This window comes from Parasteatoda tepidariorum, chromosome 9 (assembly GCF_982258835.1).
Source record: "Parasteatoda tepidariorum strain Cologne lab strain chromosome 9, Ptep-v5.0, whole genome shotgun sequence".
Classification (NCBI taxonomy): Eukaryota; Metazoa; Arthropoda; class Arachnida; order Araneae; family Theridiidae; genus Parasteatoda; species Parasteatoda tepidariorum.
Window position 1 is genome coordinate 95,441,456 of NC_141763.1, and position 26,407 is coordinate 95,467,862.

The following is a 26,407-nucleotide window of genomic DNA, read 5'->3' on the forward strand; positions in this document are numbered from 1 at the left end:
AGATGGATGAATACTCCGCATTGAATCGTACTTACCTAGTTCCGTTAATAGAAGACACAAACAAGCAGAGAGAAACAGGAAAACTTAAGCAGATATCGTCAAGAACAATAGGAATAACAGGACCATAAATACCAAAAAGAAGAAGGAACATATAGCAATTATAAGACCAATGGCAAATGATGTGGGATCGGACAAAACAAAAACAGATATAACAAATCGAATTGATCCTGCCAAGTTGAAAATTGCAGTGAAAAGGGTTGGGAAGGTTAGAAATGGAGGAATTATAATAGAAACAGAGACAGAAAAAGAACTTGAAATATTTAGAAACGAAATGGAAAAAACTGGAGTAAACGAAGAATATACTTTCAAGATTAAACGAAGAATATACTGGAAAGGTAAGGCAGCGCCGCTGCTCAGAAACTACAGACTGTCGTCATTGACTCGTAGTGATAACGGAAGGTGACGTCGGCTGTCATCACAACAGCAAAGTTGCGACAAATTCAGCTATGGATTGTTTTTCTATTTTATATGTAGATAAGCAATGTTGGGACACTACAATATGAGAGATATTTCCATATCGTGATCTGCTGTGCCAACTTCAATCGCCAAAGTGGCAAATAAATTTTAAACTTGCAATTTAAAAATAAAAAAACAGGTAGATGTTTGCAAGGGAGTGGCTGCGAGTTATTCATTTCGAGTCGATCTATTTTTGAGATGCTTTTTTTTAAGCTTCTCACGGGCTGCTGCTTGAAAGTTGCCAAGACTTGGCGATTATTTTGCCACAGATCACAATACGGAAATCTCCCCACAATAAGTTTCCTTAACATGAGCATATGCGAGAAACATTGAACAAATTCGCCATATTTCAAGTATTTCAGATATTTTTCTGGTTCAAAAAGAGCAAACAAATTGTTTAAGTGCACAGAACATTAATAAATAACATAAAGAACAGAACATAAAGAACACAGAACAATAGAAGTAAACAATAGGCGGTCTTTTTTCACATCATCAGAAACATTGACGACTACGAAATTATCATTTCTTTCCATATAACAGAAAAGTGTTTCTTTATCAATAACATAATTTTAAAAAGGAATGATTCTGAAGTAATCGGAAGATTTTTTGTGATTTATGTTCTTCACTTAACAATTTTGGGACTGTATATTGGCGAAAAAAGCAAATAATGTTTCGAAATGTGTTGCATCTATTATGGCGATACTAGAAATGGCCCTAATTCATACACAGTAATAAATTCAATTATTTTTTTTTTAGTACCGCGATATGAAAAAAGAAATGCTGATTTTTCAATAAATGTAAATTGCGTTTCGAAAATTATTCTTTACTTTAATAAGAAGGTACATATCTTTTTTCCTGTTCATTTACAAATATTTTTCTATGGGTTTTAGATGTTCCTTTGGTAAGAAAAAGAGATACTACTTTGTTTTCGCTTGCATAAAAAAGAATATCAAAAATTTTCCTTTTTAAATTTAATAAGCCACAATAAAGAAGGAACGTTATAATGCTAAACGCTACATAACAGACGTCTCCTGAATGATTGTTCATATGAATGGTGTTTTCAATATAATTGTAAACAACAATAATATCGAACTCTTTACCTGCTCTACTTCCGATTAGAAAGTGTACAACTGCTTACTACAGCTTATTCTACGAGGTGATATTTTCAAACAGATAGTTTCGTTTTTAATAAAGGAAATAAACAATATAATTTCTGAACTCAGATCTGTTGTATTTCATAAGATATTAATAATATTAAGTAATTCTGGTGAATTTAAAGTAAAAATTTGTTTTGCTTATTTATACATGTGTCGCTAAATTGGGGGCGTGATTGCTAGATTTGTAGTAGTCCCGATTTGGCTTCCTTTTACTATTACTGTTTATTCTTATTGCAAGCCATGCATCATCATATGTTAGATTTATCATATTGTTCGAGTAGCGAGAATAGGACCATTTTACAAATTATCTTTTAGGTTTAAGTTTTCAAGTTGGTATACTGTTGACTAGGCAGGAAGTGTTTTATGACAATTCTTTTCTTCAAATGGCGATTCTGGGGTGCAGCGTAGACCTACCTCCTCGTGGTGTGCCCTGGGCAACGTATTTCTACGGCTAACTGGTCTACAATTTTGGCATGCTTTACGGGACATGACTGCCTGAGTGAGCATCTCCATACAATTGGTATTTTTGACTCCCCTCTTTGTTCATCATGCGATCTGGGAGAACCTCTGAATAAAGCTCGTTTGTGTCGATGCGCTCTGCCGACTGCATTGGAGAGCTTAGAGAGGCTTCAATAACTTCTGTCAATATTTTTAGTTTGCTTGCTCATATTTTGCATTGGCTTGTCTTTTTAGAAATGTAATTTGCCTTGCCATTGGAAATAATAAAAACGATCCTTACGTCTTCAAATGACAATTCTTATAGAGATTATTTTTTAAACCCAAATAATAAACCAGGTAGCAAATATACAACTCAAGATAGAGCCCCTGAATTAGACAGGCTGACTTATCATTTATTTTGGAGCAAAAGCTTTTCTACCAATAATGAAGAGCTACAAGAGTTGGCGACTTATCGCTAAAAACGACGTTAACCTCAACTATAGGATAATCAGTAAAGAAAAGCGTGCAACGATTGACATTGTTTTTCGGAAACTTTTTTTCTAATGCTTATAAAAATTCACTGCAAATTTTATGACCGATTTAAAGTTTTAAATTAAAATCTGTGCATGCCAATTACATAATTTCTTTTTTTTTTTATACATGATTTCAAAGTAAATTTCGTACGAAATTTTATAATTCAATTAGATCTGGGTTTTTTAAATTTCTTTCCAGATTTTTTTTTTTGTAACAAAATTAAAATGGAAGAAAAACATGTTTTGACCTGAAATATTTTTAAGCATGTTTTTAAAATCAAAATAATTTCTCATGCAATATTCTAAATGTTAATGTCTACAACCATGAGAAGTAATAAATTTTGTTTTGAAATCAAGAATTGATTTAAAATTAGTGTTTTTAATTGAGACATTGAATTTTCCTTAAAACATAAAAGGACAAGACGAATTAAGATTTTTAGCCATCATTATTATATAAATGGAATTAATAGAATAAATAGAAACTAGAGTTTTATGAGAAGGATAAGAAACGGCGCATTATAAATTATTAAATGATTTATTTAAATAAAGATCTTCTTTCAAATCACACTTTCATAACATTTATTTAAATAAGTAATACATAAATAAGGAATACAATTTTAAAAAAATTAATCTATATGGTATTCATTGCTAGATAGAAATAGTTTTTACACACATTTTTGGTCCTTTAATAATAAAAACTAAGCAAATGGAGAAGAATTAGTAAATTTATACTTATATTAGATTCAAGCTTTTCTAAATCTGATTCAGGTTTTGGACAGCCTATTTCTTTTAGTCTTTTTTTCGGAATTTTTTCGGAATTTTGAACATTGAAACTTGTTAGAATAGCATCAGGTCTTAATTTATTGTGACCATCTTTTCTACTATATAGTTAGTTAAAATTCTTCAAAATGAACCTGCAAAAATAGTTAGAATACGTTTTTTTTTATTTTCTTACTTAAATTAAATCACATTAAAAAAATTTAGAGTTCGCAACTTTTAAACATACTGCTGTGAAATTTTCTAACAGAGAAACTAATTATTTCAGCAATTTAACGCAAGAATTTCAAAGGAAAAAAAATATTGGTAGATCTAAAAATAGATGAAAGGTAGTATATTAAATAGATTTCTTATGATAAATGTAAAAAAATTTTTGAACTTTAGGCGATATATTACCTTAACTAACTAAAAAACAAATTTAAATTTGCCAAGATTTAGAAAGTAACTACTTGATCTTAGTGAAATAAAAAGGAATGCAATAAAACACAGGTAAATATTTGTTTAAACAAAAACAAATACTTAAAAGTGAATGCAAAACTTGGCGATTCTGGAATAAGTTTGGCGAATACTTATTCAGCTAATCTCTCGCCTTTATTTATTAGTTTTATTGCACATAAGCACTTAAAATTGTTAAATAAATCAATAAATATTGTTTAAAAGTCATATTTTAAATAAATATATACTTAAAAAATGCAATTTTCAATGAATATTCCTATATTTAGTACATAGTTAAAACTGTACAATTCAAGTAACCCTGCAAGTTATCCACTTAGTTGTTTTTTAAAAAAATTGGTCCTCGTTATCGTAGTCTGGTATGGGTCTTCGTTAAACTTTTCTACCGTAAAGTGCTCGCCTTCACGTGCAGGTCGTCGGGCTACTGAAGCGGGGGTGCCATCCCCTCTACAGAGGACCAAAATTGTGATGGCATGTCTTCGGATCATCCTCAGGGATGTTTCCCATACCGTCGCCAATAGCCCATTGAGCAGCTCTAGTGCGACGTAAATCAACTACAGAAATAGACGAAAACAAGCATTTAAAAACAACAACTTGACTTAACTTTAAAAACTAACAACTTAATATCGTTTATATACTACATGTATAAGTAAATAAATCTAATAAATTATAAATAAATGAGTATTTACCTCACATAAGCGAGCTCCACTTCCAGATTACCAGTTGTATCTTCTGCAATTTATTATCCATTTCTTCTTTCTTTTCATATTTGAAGGAAATTTGAACATACTTTTAACTCAAAAGACTTTTTTTGCAACTGTTTGTGCAATTTACTGCCGCATAACCACCTTTATCAATAATTTTAGGTAACCAAATAGTCTTCAAACTCGCACGCTAATATTAACATTACGGTAACTTGCGAAATTCTCCATAGTTGATAATTCAGCTCTCATAGTATAGGAGCATTAACTCAAGAGAGTTTCAAAACCCAGTGATCACGTAATGAGCTAAATGGCTTTAAATACGCCGGAAACAGTAACCCGGAAGTATAGGCGGTAATGAGCTTGCAGTGCATCCTATAGTGTAGGAACACCATCCATAGAAATCTCAGCTATTCGTCTCATACAGCAACGCCCCCTATAGTCCGTTGTGATTGTGAATAATTTAAGTGTGTAGAAATAGGCAGCTAAACACTGGCCACTGGGTGCCATTTGAATCTTGAACAAGAATTATAAAAAGAGTATTTGTAAAAAATATTTATTCAGTTTATTTGCATGAACATTATCTTATCTTCTAATGTCATTATTTTCATCGTACTAAAAGAGAGCCTAATTAAAAATTGTGTGAAGAAAAAAAAAGCAATTAAAATAAAGAAAAAATCTTCGTTATAATCTAATAGTGAGTATTCATGTTGTGTATGATTCAGTTGGTACATTAAAAAATTGAACATACGAATTTTTTCGGTATTACTTTACAATAAGATATCTCTCTTTTTTTTCAATTTTTTGTTTCTACCCCAAAATCCCGAGAAACTAAAAATAACTTCACTGAAAGGTGCCTATTGAAAGGGTCCAATAATTGGTAGTCTCCCCAGGGCAAGCAGCTATATGATTTTTTTTTTTAATAAAAGTAAGAAAAGGAAAGATTTCAACTATACAATAAAAGTCCTTGCCTCTCAATGAAGTGACTTTAGTTCAAATCCCAATGATGACTGGTTGATACGAATTCCGACAATAATGACGTAAAATATTCTCAGTGATAGACGGATCATGGGTTAGAGCCTTTGGCGTAAAACTAACCATAGGAGGTTTTCCTCTCTATACGCAAATGCTGGTTAGTTCTACCAAAAAGTCCACGACAAAAGCACATTTCTCGCAATACCTGATCCAGAAATTCTGAAGTTTTCTTGATTAATTTCAAAATTACAAGGCTATACATCTGAACATTGGTAGTTGTAAACTCAAAATTAGGTTGGCTGTTTATGAATTAAAATATACTATGCAGTATGATCTCTTAAAAAGTTTTTGTGTCAGAAACTGGTTTTCGACATGACACAATAAAAACCAGTCGAAAACTTTCATTAACTGCTAAAAACCTGGGACAAGCTTATTTTTTTTTTGTCATTGGGGACATTTTATTAGATAGTAAATCATACACAATACAGTAGAGCGCAAATTATACGAGCTGCTCAGGACCGAACGTGGTTCGGATAATGAAAATTTCGGATAGTTGTTTAAAATCTAGTTTAAAGAATTATTATTTATGCACTAACTTCCCTTCTGACTTTTTACGGCTTAGGACTGGCAGTACTATCTAAAATAGCTCGAGCGTGTTAAAAAAAAATTTTTATTTATTTTTTTAAACGCTTTTTTTTTTCATTTTGAATTTCTTTATCATATTTCAGCTTTTTATAATTTTTTTTGACAATTACTGATTTTACCACATTTTTTCTTTATTTTGCATTGCAAAAGAAATCCAGCGAAGACTTGTTTCAAAGAAGATGTTCTTTTTTGAGCTGTCATATACCTTATTCTTTTTAAATAAATCAACTGAACTGGATCAACATAATTTTGACGTTGTAGACTTTCAAAATGAAGTTCGCATTCCTGGAAGATAACTTTCAGTTGAAGAGGGCTAAAGGGGTATGTAGGTTTAACTCTATAACCATAACCTGACAAAGGCAGGGGCAGTTGCCCCGAGCCCCACATCAGAAGGGACCCCCAAATTGAAATGAAAGTTTATTTTTGGTTTCCTTTTATTAGCATTTTTTAAACAAAATATCAGTACAGAGTAAAATCTGTCACTTTTATGTTAGCTTCTTCTATCGTATGAACGCAAAGTTTTTTCGTAAATTCATGTTTTTCTAGTGCGGAATAGAGTATTCAGCTAAATTTTCAGAATTACGATGGACAAATTTGGCCAATCGAAAGCCTGTATTTTTACATATCGCAAAATGCAATAGGTTTACAAAAATACAGGCTTCTGATAGGCTTAATTGAGCTATCGCATTTGCGAAAATTTACCCGAGTTCCGCTATAATGTCAACAAGGATTTGAATTTTTCGCATGTAGATGACAAAGTTAATCAGAAAACAGTAGTGGGCATGATGGATATAGAATTGTCAGAAAATCAATAAAATGGACAATGAACAGAACGATATTTCGTCTGACCATTGGAAAGGGAGACTTTATACCTATTTTAGGTTCCAGCCAATTTTCTTGTTATCTATGTATAATGAGGTGAAAAATTTAAATACCTACATAAAGTTCAATCAAATCTTCACTAGTGACGTAGACGGTGGCCTCCAAAGAAGTTGTTGCCCTGGGTCCCAATTAGGCTAAGTCGGGCCCTATGTATAACAAATACATGTATGTATGACTACTATTAGAAAACTGTTAAGAAAGGTCGTAAATTAAATATGGTCATCAAATGTAGTGGAAATTATTTATTCTTCCAAATTTAGAAAAATTGTCGATAAGTTAAAAAGTATTCTAAACTTGAAAAAAAAAAAACGAATTCGGACGTCGTTCGGATAATCGGCGCTCTACTGTACTTGCATTACATATACTACTATAATTATGATTTTATATAGCTTAAATTATTTAAGCTATTGAATGTTTTTTTCTAGATCATGGCAAGCTTATTACTTTATGATCAATATTACAATTATTTGTAAATAACTATCAGTTCTTAATTATTATATATCTAAATATTGATTTTTATTCTACTACTGATCTCTACTAATAAATTTTTTGTTTGATTCTCAATATTTGTTGTTATTTGTATGCAAGGGAGCAAAATATGTCCTATCACACAAACGAGGTTTTGTGGAAAATTTAGTCAGCATTGGTCTAAACACGTTTCTTAAAAAAAAAAATTATTGTTAAAAGTGTTGCTTTGTGTAATTTTTCGTAATTTTTTTGAAAAATGTTCTATGTTAATTTTGATATTTATTAGTTATAATTTCTTGAGTTTTTGAGTGGGATCTTAAATTTAAATTAAATATTTATTACTATTTTAATATATTTTGATTTATATTATTTATAATACATATGCTTATTTATTCAAAAATTGTCTAAAATGTAATAATTTTTTTTTCTTTGTTTTTGTTATAAGAACTTTTTAAACAATACATAAACTTCACGTTACAACACAAATTGCGAAAAAACTATTATACTAAACTCATAAGAAAAATGGGTAAATATTTTTAATTTTTTAAAACTTGAAAAAAATTCTTTCTGTGGAAATATTAGGCTAAGAATTTTCTGCATCTATGGACATAAATATTGTCAATAAATCATAGCTATAATAAATTCCATGATAAGTAAGCTATGATAATTTACAAAAAAAATATACCTAAATGTTTGTTTAATTCAGTTAACAATATTTTCAACCAATCAATTTAATTAAATTACTTTCAATATTTACTATGGTTATTAGTAGATCTAAAAATGGCCACATGGCCAGTCAACAAAAAAAATGGTGACTTTAATTAACAAAATAGCTGATAACTTTTTTTTAGAAATTTTTTATCCATTAAAGTACATGAATCAGAACTTTGAAAAGCTGAAATTTATAATGTGTCATGTCTCCCTTCAAAATATTGAACATCAATGTATGGTGGAAAGATTCATGTGGCAAGAGAGTTCTTAAACAATTCACTTATTTTATTTAAATATATCTTTCTTGCCAAATCATTTAAAAAAAAGTTCTTTAACCATTTGCTTGCAACCAGTACAGCATATGTATCGGTCAAGAAAACTTTCTGCATTTGTACCAGTGGTTTTCTATTAGAATTTCTATTATTTCGATAGGTTATGATGTACTAAATATTTGATATAAAAATTAGAGGATTTTAAATTTAACTTATATTTTAAAAAGAGAGCTCTTCTAAAAAAATTTCTGTTCATTTTTTACGTCGGATACCGTGGAATTTATCTAATATTTTTTTATATTAGCACAATTCGGTATTATGTTTGTACCATTCAGTTCAGTACTTAAAAATTTTTTATTCAGTATTAATTTTTTTTCTCAAGAAAATCCCAGAATCAATAATTTTAAATCTTTTGTTTGTTTCTTTTTTTGCAAGTTAAACCCAGGGCTAAAGAGAATACAAGGGCTAGTTCACTTCGCTCTTAGAGATGAAGCTACGATTTCCCTCCTCATGACGTCACTGTGTCTACAGATCTCGGAGATCGCAGGTAAAGGTATGATAACTTTGCATCTTTCTCTTGTAAAAATAAGTTAGACTTTTTCTGGTTATTAGCTTTCAAACTTTACGTAATTAACACATTATTTCCGTTCATAAACATAGTTCAAAAAAAACTTTCTTGGTTATTATATTAAAAAAATACCATTTTAAACTTATAAAAATGTTTTGCTAGTTGGTGAAAATGACACGATAAATACTTTATTTTAAAAAGTTCAGTTTTAACTTTAACTATTAAGAAAAATGAAGGCATATATCGACACTTTTTTTATCTACATATTCTTTTATAAAGATAAGTTAAGTTAAATTTAGAATCCCTGATTTTAAAATATGTCGTTAATAGCAATTTGTTCATACTTAATCATTAGGAAACATCAACCTTAAACGCTAATTACTGAAACAAAATAATAATTTAGGTTCATAATGACATCAGAAATTTTACAATTGTTTATAGACATTTAAATTTACGATGATATAATATATAGATATTTAAATTGAAGAGAATATAATTTTTAAAAAAAATCATAAATATTTAGAATAACTACATTAAAAAATATGTTATGAAATTAGGAGAATTTCAACTATATACTATATATTTTATTTATACTTTTTACTTACATTTTAATTTTCTTTGACTTTATCTATTTTTTAATTCTTTTCACCTGCCTTTCTTTATGAAGTAGCGAGGCGGTTTCTATTTAGATAATGAATTTTTATAAAAGTTCTTTACGACAGAATAAACGTATTGCGGTTTTATATTAACTGTGTCATTTCGGAATCCATTCTTTACATAGTTGTTCATTTACTTTAGGGAACACGCAAAAAATTATACTTTTTCCTTTTGTTTTTATATCAGAATTTTTGCAAGTTGCAATCGCGCAAACTGGCATTTCGATAATAGTTTTAAATTCTTGTAAATTCACTGCAAAAACTGAGGAAAGTCATTATAGAAAATAACAAATGTCTTAGAATATCTCGCAAAAAGAAATGATCCAATATTAGTTAGAGCTAGTAAGGCCAAACGCTCCGTTCTTGAAGTAAAAGTGCGAGCTTTGCGCCAAAGTGACGTCACTAGAGTGACGTCGGAGGATCGGCGCGGCAAGAGATACTTCAAAGGAGTGAACCAGCCCTTCTATTCTCTTTAGCCCTGGTTAAACCACTGTTTCAATTAAAGGAAAAGTAAGAGTTTTTGTTTAATATAAAATAATAATTAAATAAATTATTTTATAGATATTATTTATAGTTAATCGAGTTTTAATTTTTATTTAGCATGATCTTTTTTAGCTTAAAACATAAGAAAAACGTTATTATTAACAAAAATTTATTTTAGAATTTTTTTAAAAGTTCATTTGATACATTTTTAATAAAAATTTACTTAGATCAGTTTCAGAAATAGAAATATTGCCACATAAACTTTTATTTGCTAATTAGTACTAGTTTACAAAGAAGAATTTCCTTTTTTTTCGTCTCTACAATTTTTTCCCGATAAAAATGAACGCATTAATTTAAAGGAAATGCAATCTGATTTTTTTTCTTGGAAACATCTTGTTACTTCTGCAGTTTTCAATGACTAAAGTTAAAACAATAGCCTTATCAAAGCTCAGTATTGTAGCATTGCATACCATATGAAAAATGAGCAGAGCAGGTGATTTTTTTCGCGGAATTCCACGTATCCAACATTGATTTTCATATTTGACGGATGTAAGAGTTTCTCATTGTTATCTAATCACACGATTTAAAACTCTAACATCTTGAATCGTCTTCATGTGTTTTAAAATTTCAGTGTAGCAATATGTATTTATCAAATCAATTGCGTGATTTGTATTAACGTGAATTAAAAATCCTATGTCGCTATTCTTGTTTACTGGATCTCTATAAAAGTTTTTTCTTAAATTAGTTGCCATAAAAGTGTGACATTCTTTATTAGTAGGTAATTTAATTATAAATCTTAGTTGAAAAAATTTTATTAAATAGGAATATTATATATCATGTTTTTACGTATAAAATTTTCAATGTTTTTCACTTTGTGTCACAGTCATCCCTAAATTCTAAATAAATCATTATTTATTAATAATTTAAGGTGCCTTTAAAAAAAAAAAACTGCTCTCTGATCTCAATAAATGAAATATATGGTTTAATTGCTTGGATTTAGGAGTCTAGTGTTTTTTAGCAAGGCATTATTATATGGAATCTATCTAGTGTTAAATAATGTGCTTCATGAAAAAGTGTGAATGAACTAGTAATAGTTAGTTACTGGTCTTTCTGATCCATGACTAATCCCTGAATTAGTTCATTAAACTATTTAATCTTTCTTTAACTGTACCAGTGCATATAGATAACTGCGAACTCTACTGGATTTTTCCAGTTTCTCCTGGTCTACTAGTTTTATTAAAATTCTTCTGTTTTTTTTTTTTTTACATTTTAGAAAATTTCCTAAAATTAAGTAAGTTTTGTAAAAAAATGCGTATTGAAATAGAATTTTCATAGAGATTGTTGCTTAATTGCTTATATATTTAAAAAAGTATTACTGATACATAATGAAGCCTACCTTATTTATAGAAATCAGTTCAAATCTTTTCTTGCTCGAAAATTTTCAGTTTGTTATTCAGAACTCTTTCGAATTAATTAAAAAAATCTTTTCATCTTTGATGAATTAAATGTATATTAATATTCAAAATTATGAGTAAATATAATACATAACATTTTAAATATGTTTAATGTCAATCATAAGTGGAAAATATTGCAGTTTTTCTATTTTGATGATTATAAAAAAAAAAAACGAAAATTCCCTATGTGTAAAATATTTCTTACATTATACACCAATTATCATGAAACTTGTATTATTTCCTAAAATCTACCAGATTTTTTCTTCGGCTATGGGTATAGCTATTGAGAAAATTAGAAAACTTTCATACTGACCAGTAGCTAGTTGTAGCATTTTAAACTGTAGCAACTTTTTAAAATGTGTGGTTAATTTTTCAAAAATTGAACATTTTGAATCTTAATGTAAAACTTTCTTTTAAATATTTCCAAAAATAATTATGAACCTTACAAAGCTTATTCCTAAAAATGCATCCTTTTAAGAAACAAGCTATAAATAAAATTCAGAATGATGTAATATATTCAATTTAATTCCATCTATATTTAAAAGTAATAATAATTAAATGTAGACGGGAAGCATTTTTGACGTCCAAAGTTACAACTTGCAGCCAATACGTCCACATAAGCAGTGTTGACTGTTAATTTTACCTTGTACAAAAGTTTATTGAACATGTTGACATGACTTAAATATTTATTTTAATGGTTAGAAAAAAAAAATTTTTTTGCCATGTTGCTGTTTTTCCATGTTATGTTTGTATGTGTTGCTCTGAGTTTCACGGTGCTAAAGTTGTTAGCCAGGTATAGGTGAAAATTTGATTCTACTGCCAGCCACAGAGAAAGCAAGGCATTTTCATTATCTTATATGACTGTAATAATACTTACTGTATGCATTTTTTATTACTATGATTTTTTTAGTGCTATGTATTTATTAGGGTGACCTGGGGTAATTCCTGATCAAAAAATGCAAACATCTATTTTGTAAGAAAACTATTCAAGATAGAATTATAATATTTACTGTAAGTTTGAGGCTATATGAGATGAGTCCCAGGCTACCTTGTTTTGTTTGAAAATCTAATTAGAATATAAAATATTTTAAATTTTTAGTGATCAGGAATTACCCCTTCTCTTGATCCTTTCTGGGGTAATTCCTGATCACTTCTGGGGTAATTACTGATCACCAGTTTTAATCATAATGGGGCTGTTTAAAAATAATTATGCAGTGGTAATTAACAAATAAAACATTAAGATCAAACAAATAAACCAAAAATATATGTTTAAGCAGCTAATAAAACGATTTATTTAAAAAGCAAAAATAAAGGTTAGCACTTTCAATTTTCCAAAAATCTTTGTATCCTGCCATTCATTTTAGGCAAGCAGCTAACTTATTCTCATGTTCTGCTGGAATATAAGAAAGAGTTCCCACATGGGTTACTTTTGCTAGATTTTGTAACTTCATTAAGGGAGAGTGTAAAGTTAAGTAAGGAATGTCAACAGCTCTCACACTGAAATTTTCATTTTCAATCACTAAATGAAATTTACTAATTAAGAAATTTTAATTACTAGAACTAATTTTGCTTTCTAGAAGCTTTGTATCCTTTTTAGGCTTATAATTTCTCACCATATTTATATTAGGCTAATTTATAAACTTAAAAATTATTCTAACAATGTACACACATAAAATTAAGATAGAAGCAAGGTAAAACAAATTGGAACACGTTTGTCTAGCATACGGTTAAAAACAAATTTTGTGATTAAATTGAGTTAAAATATATTTTATAGTTTCATTTGAAAAATATGAACTGTTACTTAGGAAAAGACATTTATTTTAATACTATTTATGAAAAGAAATGACAATTATCATGAATTACCCCAGTGATCAATAATTACCCCATCTGTAGGGGGCAACATTTGATATAGTTTCCTATAATCAATTATAATGTTTACAGTAGATGTGAAACAATTAAACAAGAGCTTACACTATTTTCATATCAAAGAAAAAGAAAGTAACTCAAAATATTTATTATTAAGAGAAGGAGGGAGATCTTTGCAGAAATGAACACTTTTTCAAACCCATCTTTGAAATGGAAAATACAGAAAGCAGTTTAAATATACTTATTTTGTTAGATTAAACAAGAAACTATTATTAAGTAAATGTAGTTATATCTTAGTAAAGTGTACAAGCATTCTTGTCCATGTCTCAAGTTTAGAAAAAAATTATTTTTTTAAAATAAAACTTAGGTAATCATTATTTACCCCAGAAACAGAGTGATCATGAATTACCCCGGGTCACCCTACTATGAATTACTCTGATATCCATTCCATTGTAAAACTTAGATGTATTTAAAGCAATTTAAGTATTATTTTTGTTTTACCCTTTTAATATATCCAGTAATAGTTATTAGTATGCAACAATAACTCCATAACTCATTCTACTGAGAGACATTTGAGTAAAATTATTATATTCAGGGTTCCCGGGGTCCTTAATTTTTTAGCATCACTATAGTTGATAGGAACAATTTTTTAAAACAAAATGTCGTTTTTTTATCACTTAGAACTGGGGTAAAGCATTTTAAAGAGCCAAAAATTAATGTGTGTGGGGGGTTGTCAGAGGCAAACGGAAGAAAGCATATCCTTATATTAATACTATATTGGTTATTTCATTAATATCTTCTGCCCTTTGTCTAGTATGATACTCTATAAGGAGAGTGAAGCATTCTAAAAGAAAAGAATAGTGTGGACAAAGGAAATACTGCACATGGAAGAGATAGTACTTCTTTTCAGGGGGGAGCAGTTTTAAGGTACCTAAGTAGAAGATCCCCACTAATCTTCAAAATTGACAAAATTCAAGAAATTCAGTTCTGCTGGTAATAATATATATAGGTATAGGAATTAAGTAAAACGCTAAGAAAAGAAGTATCAGAAACTTTTTTTTAACTAGAATCCATTAGTATCAGCATATGCAATTAAGCAAGTATATTGACCTTTTAAAGTGCGAATTTTTTATTATTTTATGCAATTTAATTGTACTTTTACTTTATAAGATATTTAGAAATTATGCACTTAAGATATTTAAAAATTTATGCATTTAATATTAAAAGTGCAAATTTAATCCTGGTGTATTGATTAATGGTGTAGTCTAATCGCGATAATTGCTCCTGACAAGCCTTCCTGAAAGTTGATTACTTTAAAATAACATCCTAATGTAAAGCTTTCTTTTTAAACTTTTCCCAAAATATGATGAACCTTACAAAGTTTATTCCTAATACTGCAAAAAAGAACAACAAGTTGCAAAAAAGGAATTTTCAGAAAAGTTTATCTAAAAAATAATAATTTAAATGTATTTTTGACATTTGGGGCACTTTTGACGTCTAAAGTAAGGACTTGAAGACAATTTTTTAATCGCTCCATAGCCAGTGTTGGCTGACAATTTTGTCCTGTAAAAAATTTATTAAATTTGAATGCGCAACATATTATAAGACCATTAATGACTTTTAATTTTTTTCTCAATGTTGCTTTTTATAGTTGGATGTGCATTGTTCTGAATTTCATGCTACTTGAAGACAACCAAAGATGTTAGCCAAGAATAGGTTATCTTAAAATTTGTCTCCACACAAATTTGTCTGCTAGCCACAGAGAAAGCAAGGCATTTTCATTATCTTATATGACTACAAAAATACTGTGCATTTTTTATTACTATGATTTTTTTATTGCTATGTATTTATTACTATGAATTACTTTGATATTCATTCCATTGTAAAACTTAGATGTATTTATAACAATTTAATTACTATTTTTGCTTTACCCTTTTAATATTATATCCAGTAATAGTCATTAGTATCCATAACTGAGGGTTCTGAGAGACATTTGAGTAAAATTTTTAATGATGTTTTTCTAAAAATGTATTTTAACTTGTCATAAGATTGTTCACTCTAACTTGTCGTAAGAGTTTTCATCATCATCATCATCAGTAGCTCGACAGTCCTGGGTGGACCCTGACTTTCTCAAGAAGACTGCACCAATCCTTTCTTCTGCGTGCCACGGCTTTCCAATCTCTGACCTTGATTGTGGTAAAGTCCCTTTGGAGGCACTCCGCCCATCTCAGTCGGGGTCTGCCTCTCTTTCTAACTCCAGTTGGCCTTGCCAAAAAGATTTTTTGGTGCTCTTGCCGTAAGAGTTTTCACTCTTAAAAAATCTTATGATGGCAATATATTTAGATCTTTGAAATAATAATTAGCTATATACAGATTAATACAGTTGCATTTTATACAATATGAGTTTTTTAGCAGAAGGTGACATGATTGGGCTCAATGTTAATACTAATAAGAATCTTTATATCTGTGTTATATGTAATAAAAAATTTTCAAACAATAGTAATCTGACTGTGCATTGTCGCTCTCATACTGGTGAAAAACCTTATTCTTGTAGTATATGTCAGAAGAGTTTTACACAGAAGAGTGGTCTGAATAAGCATAGTCGCTCTCATACTAGTGAGGAACCTTATTCTTGTAGCATGTGTAGTAAAAAATTTTCATGGAAGAATAGTCTAACTGCACACAGTCGCTCTCATACTGGTGAGAAATCTTATTCCTGTAGTATATGTAATAAGAGTTTTTCATATAGGTGGAAACTAACTAAACACAATCATACTCATACCCGTGAGAAAGCTTATTCTTGTAGCATGTGTAATAAGAGTTTTTCAGAAAAAAGTACACTAAATAGGCACTGTCGCACTCATACAGGTGAGAAACCTTATTCTTGTAGTATATGTAATAGGAGTTTTTCAGAAAAAGGTACACTAAATAGACACTGTCGCACTCATACAGGTGAGAAACCTTATTCTTGTAGTATATGTCAGAAGAGTTTTTCAGTGAACGATAAGCTGACTGTGCACAGTCGTTCCCATACTGGTGAGAATCCTTATTCTTGTAGTATATGTAATAAGAGTTTTTCAGAAAAAAGTACACTAATTGGACACTGTCGCACTCATACTGGTGAGAAACCTTATTCTTGTAGTATATGTAATAAGAGTTTTTCAGAAAAAAGTACACTAATTGGACACTGTCGCACTCATACTGGTGAAAAACCTTATTCTTGTAATGTATGTAATAAAAGTTTTTCAGAAAAGAGTAAACTAACTAAACACTGTCGCACTCATCCTGGTGAGAACCCTTATTCTTGTAGTATATGTCAGAAGAGTTTTTCAGAGAAGAGTAGGCTGACTGTGCACAGTCGTTCCCATACTGGTGAGAATCCTTATTCTTGTAGTATATGTAATAAGAGTTTTTCAGAGAAGAGTAGGCTGACTATACACAGTCGTTCTCATACTGGTGAGAAACCTTATTCTTGTAGCATATGTAATAAGAATTTTTCATACAAGAGAAGTCTGACTGTGCACATTCGCTCTCATACTGGTGAGAAACCTTATTCTTGTAGTATATGTCAGAAGAGTTTTTCAGAGAAGAGTAATCTGACTATGCACAGTCGTTCTCATTCTGGTGAGAAATCTTATTCTTGTAGTATATGTATTCAAAATTTTTCATATAGGTCTGATCTAACTAAACACAATTGCTCTCATACTCATGAAAAACCTTGATCTTGTAACTTATGCCTATAATACATTTTTTTCGTTGATTTTTTTATTTCTTCACTTATGCGTAATTGTGTTTGCCTTTGAGTAACTTAATTCTTCTAGTGAGTGTAATAAAAGATTTTGTGAAATAAAGTGATCTAGCCTTTCAGTTATTTTCATTGTGGTTTTAAAATTCATTCTTGTACTGCTGGTCAATTTAAGTCTCTCCACTCTTTAGGTTTGTGATTTCTCCATCACCAGTTTTTTATAAACCAGTTCTTCAATCCACTTTTAATTCATTACTTCTTTTTTGCTACACATCCTAATCTTTCCTGGAGGTTGATTATCCTGAACTTGAATTATTCATACTCCTCCTCCCTCAGATAGCAACAAACAATGATTGTTTCATCAATTGAGAATGAAAACCTGTTTTGTCCTTACATGAATTGTTCCAAATAAGGTTGATTTGTTGTTAAACTTGAATTGTTTGCGCACATCCTACCTCTGATATCAACAAACAATGATAGTCCAGATTATTGATTCTACAATTGACAATGATAACCTGTTTAGGCCTTACCTACCTACTGTAGATAAACTCTTACAAATAAGATTGATTATTTTTAAACTTTAATTGTTCCTACCCATCCTCTCTCAGATAGCAATGATAAAGGAATGGTTCATTTCAGTTTTAGATAAAATGAAAAGCTTTGTGGGAGCACAAAATCTCAACTAAAAAGAACTCTTGCATGCATTGTTGTTCAACTCTTGGAATTAGTTTTTGCCTCCTCATTTTGTCCGAATTTGTTAAAAGATCGCAGATTTTTTTACGGATTTTATAAATTCTATATTGCAGAGATAAATTTGGTAAAAAACCAAAAAAATAAATAAATAAATATAAATCCAAAAATTTTACTCATTGAATACTTTTTAAATAATTGAATTTTGAGCATGTGTGAAGTCCCATTCGTCCACAGAATGTTATCAGTGTTTAAATGTAGGTATGGATGCGAGATTCTATTAATTTAAAATGTGTAATTATAAATCTCAAAAGATTGTATAAACAGTTATTAAGCACGTTTTTCGATTAATTTAAGAAAGCGAAACCTTTATCTTTTTATGAGAAACAGCACAATTTTTGAGGTTACATCCATGAAATGCGTCTATTTACGATTATTGCGGAATCGTGACGAGCACAATTTATCGCCGGTACAACTCGTCGTAGCAAAAATGGACACTTACAATAAATTTTTTAAAAAATCTTAATCGATTCATAATCTCTCATAACTCCTAGAAAATATTTCATCATTCTTTTTAAAATTTCTAATTATTAAGCAAAAAATGCTTCCTTTCGTTTTCATCTGAACCAGGGAGTCACGTGATTATAAACGATCTGATGTTATCTATGTCCATCTGCCGTTCATTTACAATTGTTATGCAATATTAGCGAATACGTTCTGGCTTTCGTTAGAATTTTCGTCATGAAATCCAACTATTTTATAAAGTAAATAACTATGTGAGAACAAAGGTATATTTTATTAATTATCCCCTTATGTATCTTAATGAAAATGTGAGCTTAATATACCGTATTTTTATAATATTGCTAAATTTCAGTGGTACAAATTAAAACATTCTAAAAAGTTGGCGAAATTTTCTATCTCTGAATATTTAAGATTTTTTCGTTCAGTAAAAAAAAAATTCAAATGAGCTATGGATGTGTGATATTACTTATTGAAATGATTGAGCCGTAGTGGCTCAGAACAATAGAGCGTTCGCCTTCTTCCAATGAGGTGAACCGGGTTTGAATCCCAGCGATGGCGAATCCCGCACCTAATTCGAGCCGTACACAGTGCTGACGTTATCAGTGGTAGATGGATCATGATTTAGAGTCCCCTTACCGTCAGGCTAACCTTGGGAGATTTTCGTGGTTTTCCTCCCCATGCAAAGCTAATGTGGATTAGTTACATTAAAAAGTCCTCCACGAAGGCAAATTTCTCCTGATACTTGATCCAGGAGTTCCCTTGTCTTCTGGATTGGATTCAAAATTGCAGGGCTAAGGAGTTGAACATTAGTAGTCGTAAAACCAAAAAATTGAGTCGGCTGTTCAACGACTGCTTTAAAATAAAATTCTCATCATTAAAGTTATATTTCAGAACTCAGAAGAAGAAAAATTTGTTTCTCTTTTATTAACTTGTCTTTTAACACCGTTTTTGTTATATCAGCAGGTTTCAAAGATCATATCTAATGAACATCATTCTTTTACTGACACTTTTTTTCCAAAAATACGACTTTGTGAGAAAGTTAAATTGCATTTTATAGCGTTGAACCTTTCATTTAAAAAGTAAGAATATTTTTTGTTTTGTTTTTTATCTAGAATTTTCTTTTTCAAAAATTTATTTGTTTTCTTTATGACGCGGCAATTAAGAGGGTACCTAAACTTCACTTTTTTCCTGAAAATACGGACTTTGCAACTTGAATTTTTTTATAGCCGTTAATCATTTTTCTATTAAACATTTTTATTTAAAAAAAATTTCCGTAACCCCTTACTAATAATACAGCTAAGTTTTGATTATTTTTAAATGATGACTAAACTTGTTTATTTTTTATAACCGTCGTTAAACAGCCGACCCATATTTTGGGTTTACGACTACTAATAATCATCTCTTTAGCCTTACAATTTTGAACTAATCCAGAAGACAATAAAACTCCTTGATCACACCCCCAGAGGAAGACTTTTTGATGGAACTAATCTGCTTTTGCGTTACATAGAGAGGAAAACCTCTCACTGTTAGCCTGCCGGCAAAGGGACTCTAACTCATGATCGGTCTACTACCACCGTGGTTGGTGCGAAATTCGTATCGACCAGCCGTTGCTAGGATTCGAACCCGATTCACCTCTTCGGGAGGCTCCATCCCCTGAGTCACCATAGTTCTTTTATCTGTGATTGCAGAGAACAGCTCATTTTAGCACATTTAAACTAACCACCGATGATTTATAGAAGTAAATCATTCCTGCAACAGTCCATTGTGGGTAAGGGCTCCACGATTTTGTGACCAACGGCATGAGTGAGGAAATGTGGTCAGCAGTTACGGACAGGTCACTTTTACTTCTCCGATAAGCTATGCCGATCGATCTAAAGCTGGTTGAGCCTCAAGCCGTCGCTGGGGATCGAACCTCAGTTCTTACTGATGATGTATACTGAAGCATAATTTAATCTAACTGAAATGAGGAGGTTATCTATAACTTCACTGAATAAGAAATTATCCATGTATTAATTTTAAAAGGCTAATTTCGTTTTAGCATGTGATAATTTTCGGCTAATTCGTTATCGACGGGATGGGGCTACTCATCAGCCCCATGCACGCTTCTCCTTTCCAGAAGGCTGCCTTTCTTTTTCATAGTGTCATAATAATACTTTACCTGAAAAATTAATCACATTTTTTTATCTTTATATATATATTTCGTGTGTTTGTCACTGAACTCCTCCTAAACGGATGGACCGATTTAAATGAAATTTTCTGTGTACCTTCAGAAGGATTCGAGAATGGTTTGTATCTAATTTTTTTTCATTTTTTGGACAGATTTAACGTATATTTTAAATATATCTTTATTTAATCGTATTCGGATCCAAACTAGACATAGAAACATAATAAATCAAAAATAATATTCACGCACGTTGCAACAAGTCATATTAAACTCTAATACTTATGCATGCCCTTAAAAGAAGAGCATCAAATATATTTGCAAGTATGTGAATAAAGGCAATGATATAGCAGTATTTCGAGTTGAAAATACCAATGTGACTGCTCTTCCAGTGAATAACAACGACGAAATAACGCTGTACCAAATAGGCCGGTACATCAGCTCCAATGAAGCTGTTCGGCGTATCTTTGGTTTCCCAATTAATGAACGGGATCCAACCGTTATTCATTTAACCGTCCATCTTAAAAACGGTCAGAGCGATTGACCGAGCTATAAATCCACCAAAAACTACACTCGCCAAATTTTTTGAATTGGGTAATCGTACGGATGCTTCTGGCGTCTTTGCACGGACATTACTCTACTGAGAAGTACCACCCTATTTCACATGGGTTCAAAAAAATGGACACCCCAGAAGCAAGGCACACCGGTTGATGCATGTCCCGGTTTATTCAAATCAAACGCCTTGGGGAGAATATTTACAGTCAATCCAAGGCAGACTGAGTGCTTTTATTTTCGACTGTTGTTGGTTAATTACACCGGCACATTGTCATTTCAAGATATATGTAAAGTCGATGGAAATCAGCATCCAACGTATAAAGATGCATGCTTTGCACTCGGCTTGCTGGAAGACGACAACCAGTGGGAATGTATGCTTGCTGAAGCAGCATTGAACTGTACTGCAAAGCAAAATCGTCTACTATTTGCTATAGTATTAGCTACATGTTTCCCGGCCCGTATAGAAACGTTATGAGAATATCACAAAGATTCGATGACTGATGATATACGGTATCAATATCGCACACGTTGCAACGATCTAACGATAGTATTCAGCGATGCTATGTACAATGAAGCACTGATTGTTATTGAGGATCTTTGCATTATTATTGCCAAATTGCCACTCAGTCATTTCGGTATGCTTTCGCCAAATCGAAGTACATCTGATTTATTAAACACTGACATGAATCGTGAACTTCAATACAATACGATAAAAATGGCAGCGATTGTTACTCGCAATGTTCCACTAATGAATGAGAAACAAAGGAGCATTTATGACCGCATTATGCTCGCAGTTTCAGCAGGACAGTGTGGATTTTTTTCCTGATGCACCAGGTGGAACTAGCAAAACATTAGTTACTTCGCTAATTCTCGGTGAAATACGATCAAATAATGGCATCGCGGCAATTTTATTGAACGGAGGCAGAACAGCTCATTCAGTATTTAAGCTGCCACTAAATATTCAAAACAACCCAGATGCAGTGTGCAATATAAAAAATATTTCTTCTATGGCCACAGTGTTAAAACACAGTAAAATTATCATCTGGGATGATTGCACTATGGAACACAAAAATCGCTTGAGGCGTTGAAACAGGACATTGAAAGATATAAAAAAAATAATGACAAATTATTTGTCGGCACTCTGTTACTCCTTTCAGGTGATTTCAGACAAACACTTCACGTCATTCCGCGTTTAATGTACGTTGATGAGATCAATGCTTTCTTGAGATCATCTCCACTTTGGCGTAATGTTGAAAAAGTTCTACTAAAAGTAAATATGCGCGTCCAAATGCTTCAAGATCCATCTGCTGAAACATTCTCAAAACAATTGTTAGATATCGGTGATGGAAAGGTTACTAAGGATGAGACTGGATTCTTAAATTACCGGACTATTTCTGCACAATTCACAAGATGCTCTCATTAGCCTAATATTTCCCGATGTACACACGCAATGCATTCATCATGAGTGGCTGGCAGAAAGGGTGATTTTAGCAGCAAAAAATGTGGACGTCAACGAATTGAATCTGTAGATGCAACAGTTATTGCCAGGTAACTTGGTGACATGCAAATCCGTTGATGCAGTTTGCGATCCCATTGAAGCTGCAAATTTTCCAACAGAGTTTTTAAACTCATTGGATTTACCTGGCATATCACCGCATAATTTAGTACTCAAAGTTGGATTTCCGGTTATTTTGCTTCGTAATTTGAACCCACCTTGGCCGTGCAACGGCATGCGATTAGTCATTAAAAAATTAATGAACAACGTCATCGAAGTCATCATTTTAAATGACAAATTCCGGGATGAAAGTATATTACTTCCACGAATCCCTATTATGTGCCAATCCCTATTATGCCCCCACAGATGTGCCAATTCAATTTAAACGCATTCAGTTCCACATTAGATTGGCATTCGCAATGATAAGGCCAAACAATGTCTGTTTGCGTCTTAGATTTGAACTCACCATGTTTTTTACACAGATACGTGGCATACTCTCGAGTGGGCAAACCATCCAATTTACTTGTGTTAGCTAAAGATGGAATGACAAAAAATATTGTACACTCCATTGCACTAAGAGATTAATGTTGTTGACTAATATTTTCAGAATTCGTTGTATATATAATTTATAAGAAAAAGTTGCAATAAATTTAAAAAAAATATTATTTGGTGTGTTGTTACTTTCACATTCCGTCATCGTTCACAGCGCTCCATGCCTCTTCCACTCATATACCACATACGCACACATTTACAATAAATAAGATATATTTTCATACTCTAGAAATAATTCATATGGCAAAACATCGTTTGCCGGGTCAGCTAGTATATATAATACATAACTTAATTTCATTGCTTTTTTTTCTACCAATAATTTTTTTAAAAGAAGTACAATTAATTTTTTTAAAAAACGCAGGTGATTGTGCTCCGGAAAAAAAATCCACCTTTTCCGGATTTGTCGCTAACCGCGAAGTTTCCGAAAATCCAACGTCCAGAGAGTATCAAGAAATCATCGATCACATTTATATATAAAAATTCTTTTATATTTTATTTAAAAATATTAGAACTAGAATTTATTATTTTTGGCATCTCTTTCATTTGTTAATATTTTGTCTGGTAGAATATTAAATGTTATTAGAGATAAAAGTAAACTTGTAAATAATTATTCATTAAAATTATGCTGCATATAATTTATTTAGAATTTCATGTTTTGAAAATATCAATAATTTAAATTTATAAAGACATTTATTTCTTTGGACAAGAAATTTTCAGGATTTTTGAGTTGGGCTCACTACCCCTAAAAAAAGTACTATTTCTCTGTACTGTACTGTAATAAGAAATCTAATTAAATGTGTAAAAATTATTAAAAATAGTGATTATTTCGAGATTTCACCAGATTAAAACTATTAATGTATTGCTATAAAAACACGCCTTATTCAATAATGAATGCAAGAATTCCGCCAGATTTGAGATTAGTTTTAGAAAATGACAATAGATGGCACTAGGCAACATTTTCTTGCTATCGACCAGGTAATAAAGGCTTTAAATTGCTGATAATAAATTTAAAAAACTCAGACTTTTTGAAATTTTTTTAATTATTATCATCGAGATTTTAGATGAAACGTCTAACCAGTTCATGGAACATCTGTGTTTACATTATTAGAAATTCCTATAATTTTAAATTAGAGTTGCTTATAATAATGTCCTAGCATTACAACTCACCTGCACTCAAACAGGTTTCAGTGTTTTAAATCTTTACTTTCTTTCCAGCAATTCGCCAGATTTCAAGAAATTATTTTTATTGCTTGAATATTAATTTAATACTTTTATACGTATTCTTTTTGTGCAAAGGACTAAATAAATCTATATTAAGGGCATTGTGTATGGAACATCATACCAGAGCTGTGGTGTTGATAGTTGTAATGTTAGATTCTATTCTAACTCCGAGAGATTGTTTACGAATCCAATTTGTACTCAATTAAAATTTCCTCCTAATCCCAGTAAAGTATTGTTAAGTTCAAACTATATATTTCTATTTTTTTTTTTAAACGCACTTTATTTGAAATTACATTTTATATTATAAATTAACAGTTGAAGAAATAAATTTTAACAAAATATTGAATTCGTGCAAGGCTATTTTCAAAAGAGAAAAAAAGTACTTATCGCATTCAAGCATGCATAAACGTCCCTTCGACAAATAATTGTTTAGTGAATAAATGAACTAGGTAACTATTACTAATAATAAATTTAATTCATTGCATAATTTTTTAGTCAAATTAATAATTAACTAAATAAATTTGGTTTTAGAATAAATAGATTGAGATAGCTTTTTAAAAATTCATTTATCAATTCTCAACTTTTCAATAATTTCAGTGGGTTTTTTTTGTTTATCAATTCGGTTATATTTTGACTCAAGTGTGATTAATTAAGTATGCGACAAGTATTAATTTAAATAATTGTCATAATATTCATTCGAGTATTGTTTTTGTTTAAATAATCATAAATATTTGTCTAAATAATTTTTATAAGATTAAATTCTTATTTTTTTCTTCAGTTTTTAATCTTCAGAACTAAATTCTAGCTAACTCGTAAGTCCCACAATTTTTTTTTTTTTTTTTAACTTTTTCAGTTTTCTACAATTACTCTCAGCCTCAAATGTCTTATAAATTACTCTAATTTTAACTTGTATTCTATTTAAATAGTCAAATCAATCTAATGGACTTGATAAAAGTAAATTGAAAGTAGGAAGGGAAAAAAAAAACGATAAATATATGGTTACAATATATTGAATGATGGGCGTCAACGCAATATATATCGTTTGGAGAAAGGAAAAAAAGTTATTTTCACAGAAGCCACGTGACTTAGGTTAAAGTGAGGGGTTAGGTATTGGGAATAAGTATTTTACTTGTTCCAATTACTACCTGTAGCGTAGCAACTGCAGTGTTTTGTTACGAGCTCAAAATAAAGAAATTATCTTGACATTTTGGAAAAAGAAATGAGGTTCAAGTGACTCCATCATTATATTTAACGACTGTAAAGTAAAAGTATTTGGTGTCAATATAATTATTTCTGTCTCAGTTTTCAAATTAAATTCCACGTTTTTAAGAACCAAAATTGACTATCCTGGCAAAAATTATTTTCTGCAAGACTCGAGGAGTCGTTCGATGTTGTTGTAAGGGTATAGTGTTCAAAATGATATTTTTACTGTCTTAAGAGTTTTGCTTGAAATTAAAAAAGTATTCGAAAGCTCTACAATGCACTCCCAATTGTAGAAAAGAAATCTTTCTCTAAAGTGAGAATTGATAACAGTTTCCTAAATTCTCATTGGATAAGGAAAACCACGTGACTTTCGATTAATATAATGAGAAAAGATACAATTATTTTTAGCTGTATTGAGAAATTAAGTTGAAGTCTCAAATTGACTCTCAAATTAAAACAAAACGAATAAATAATAAAAGAAAATTTCGAAAACTATGTTTTTCAAGCAGACGAAAAAAATTTTTTTTTATAAGTAATTAGACCAGCAGGTCCCAATTTTTTAAGGCTACGGAACCCTAAATAATTGAGTGATCTTCTTTGAGTGGAATTCCGGCATTATAATAAAAAAGTTCATTAGTAAATTATACTAACAAAAAAATACCACTAATTATTTTGAAAATATCTAATATTATGAAGAATTATTAATAT

At 30.6% G+C, this 26,407-nt stretch overlaps 1 protein-coding gene and 1 long non-coding RNA gene across 3 annotated transcripts in view; both read left to right on the forward strand.

Moving 5' to 3' along the window:
• Window positions 1-17,422, forward strand: part of LOC107455218 (uncharacterized) — a 50,032-nt gene extending 32,610 nt beyond the window's left edge. Inside the window, exons 5-6 of the mRNA XM_087151544.1 lie at window positions 15,629-15,851; window positions 15,933-17,422. Of these exons, the coding sequence (XP_087007670.1) occupies window positions 15,629-15,851; window positions 15,933-17,277 (1,568 nt within the window). The 3' untranslated portion in view covers window positions 17,278-17,422. The remainder of the gene's footprint in view (window positions 1-15,628; window positions 15,852-15,932) is intronic.
• Window positions 5,297-16,055, forward strand: LOC147804371 (uncharacterized). 2 transcript variants are annotated; one of them, XR_015429442.1, is made up of 3 exons: window positions 5,297-6,516; window positions 8,964-9,081; window positions 15,207-16,055. It is a non-coding gene; the product is annotated as an uncharacterized LOC147804371 (long non-coding RNA). The 2 variants fall into 2 exon arrangements; XR_015429443.1 differs by having other exon boundaries at window positions 6,253-6,516; window positions 8,964-9,075.
• Window positions 17,423-26,407: the final 8,985 nt, after the last annotated feature.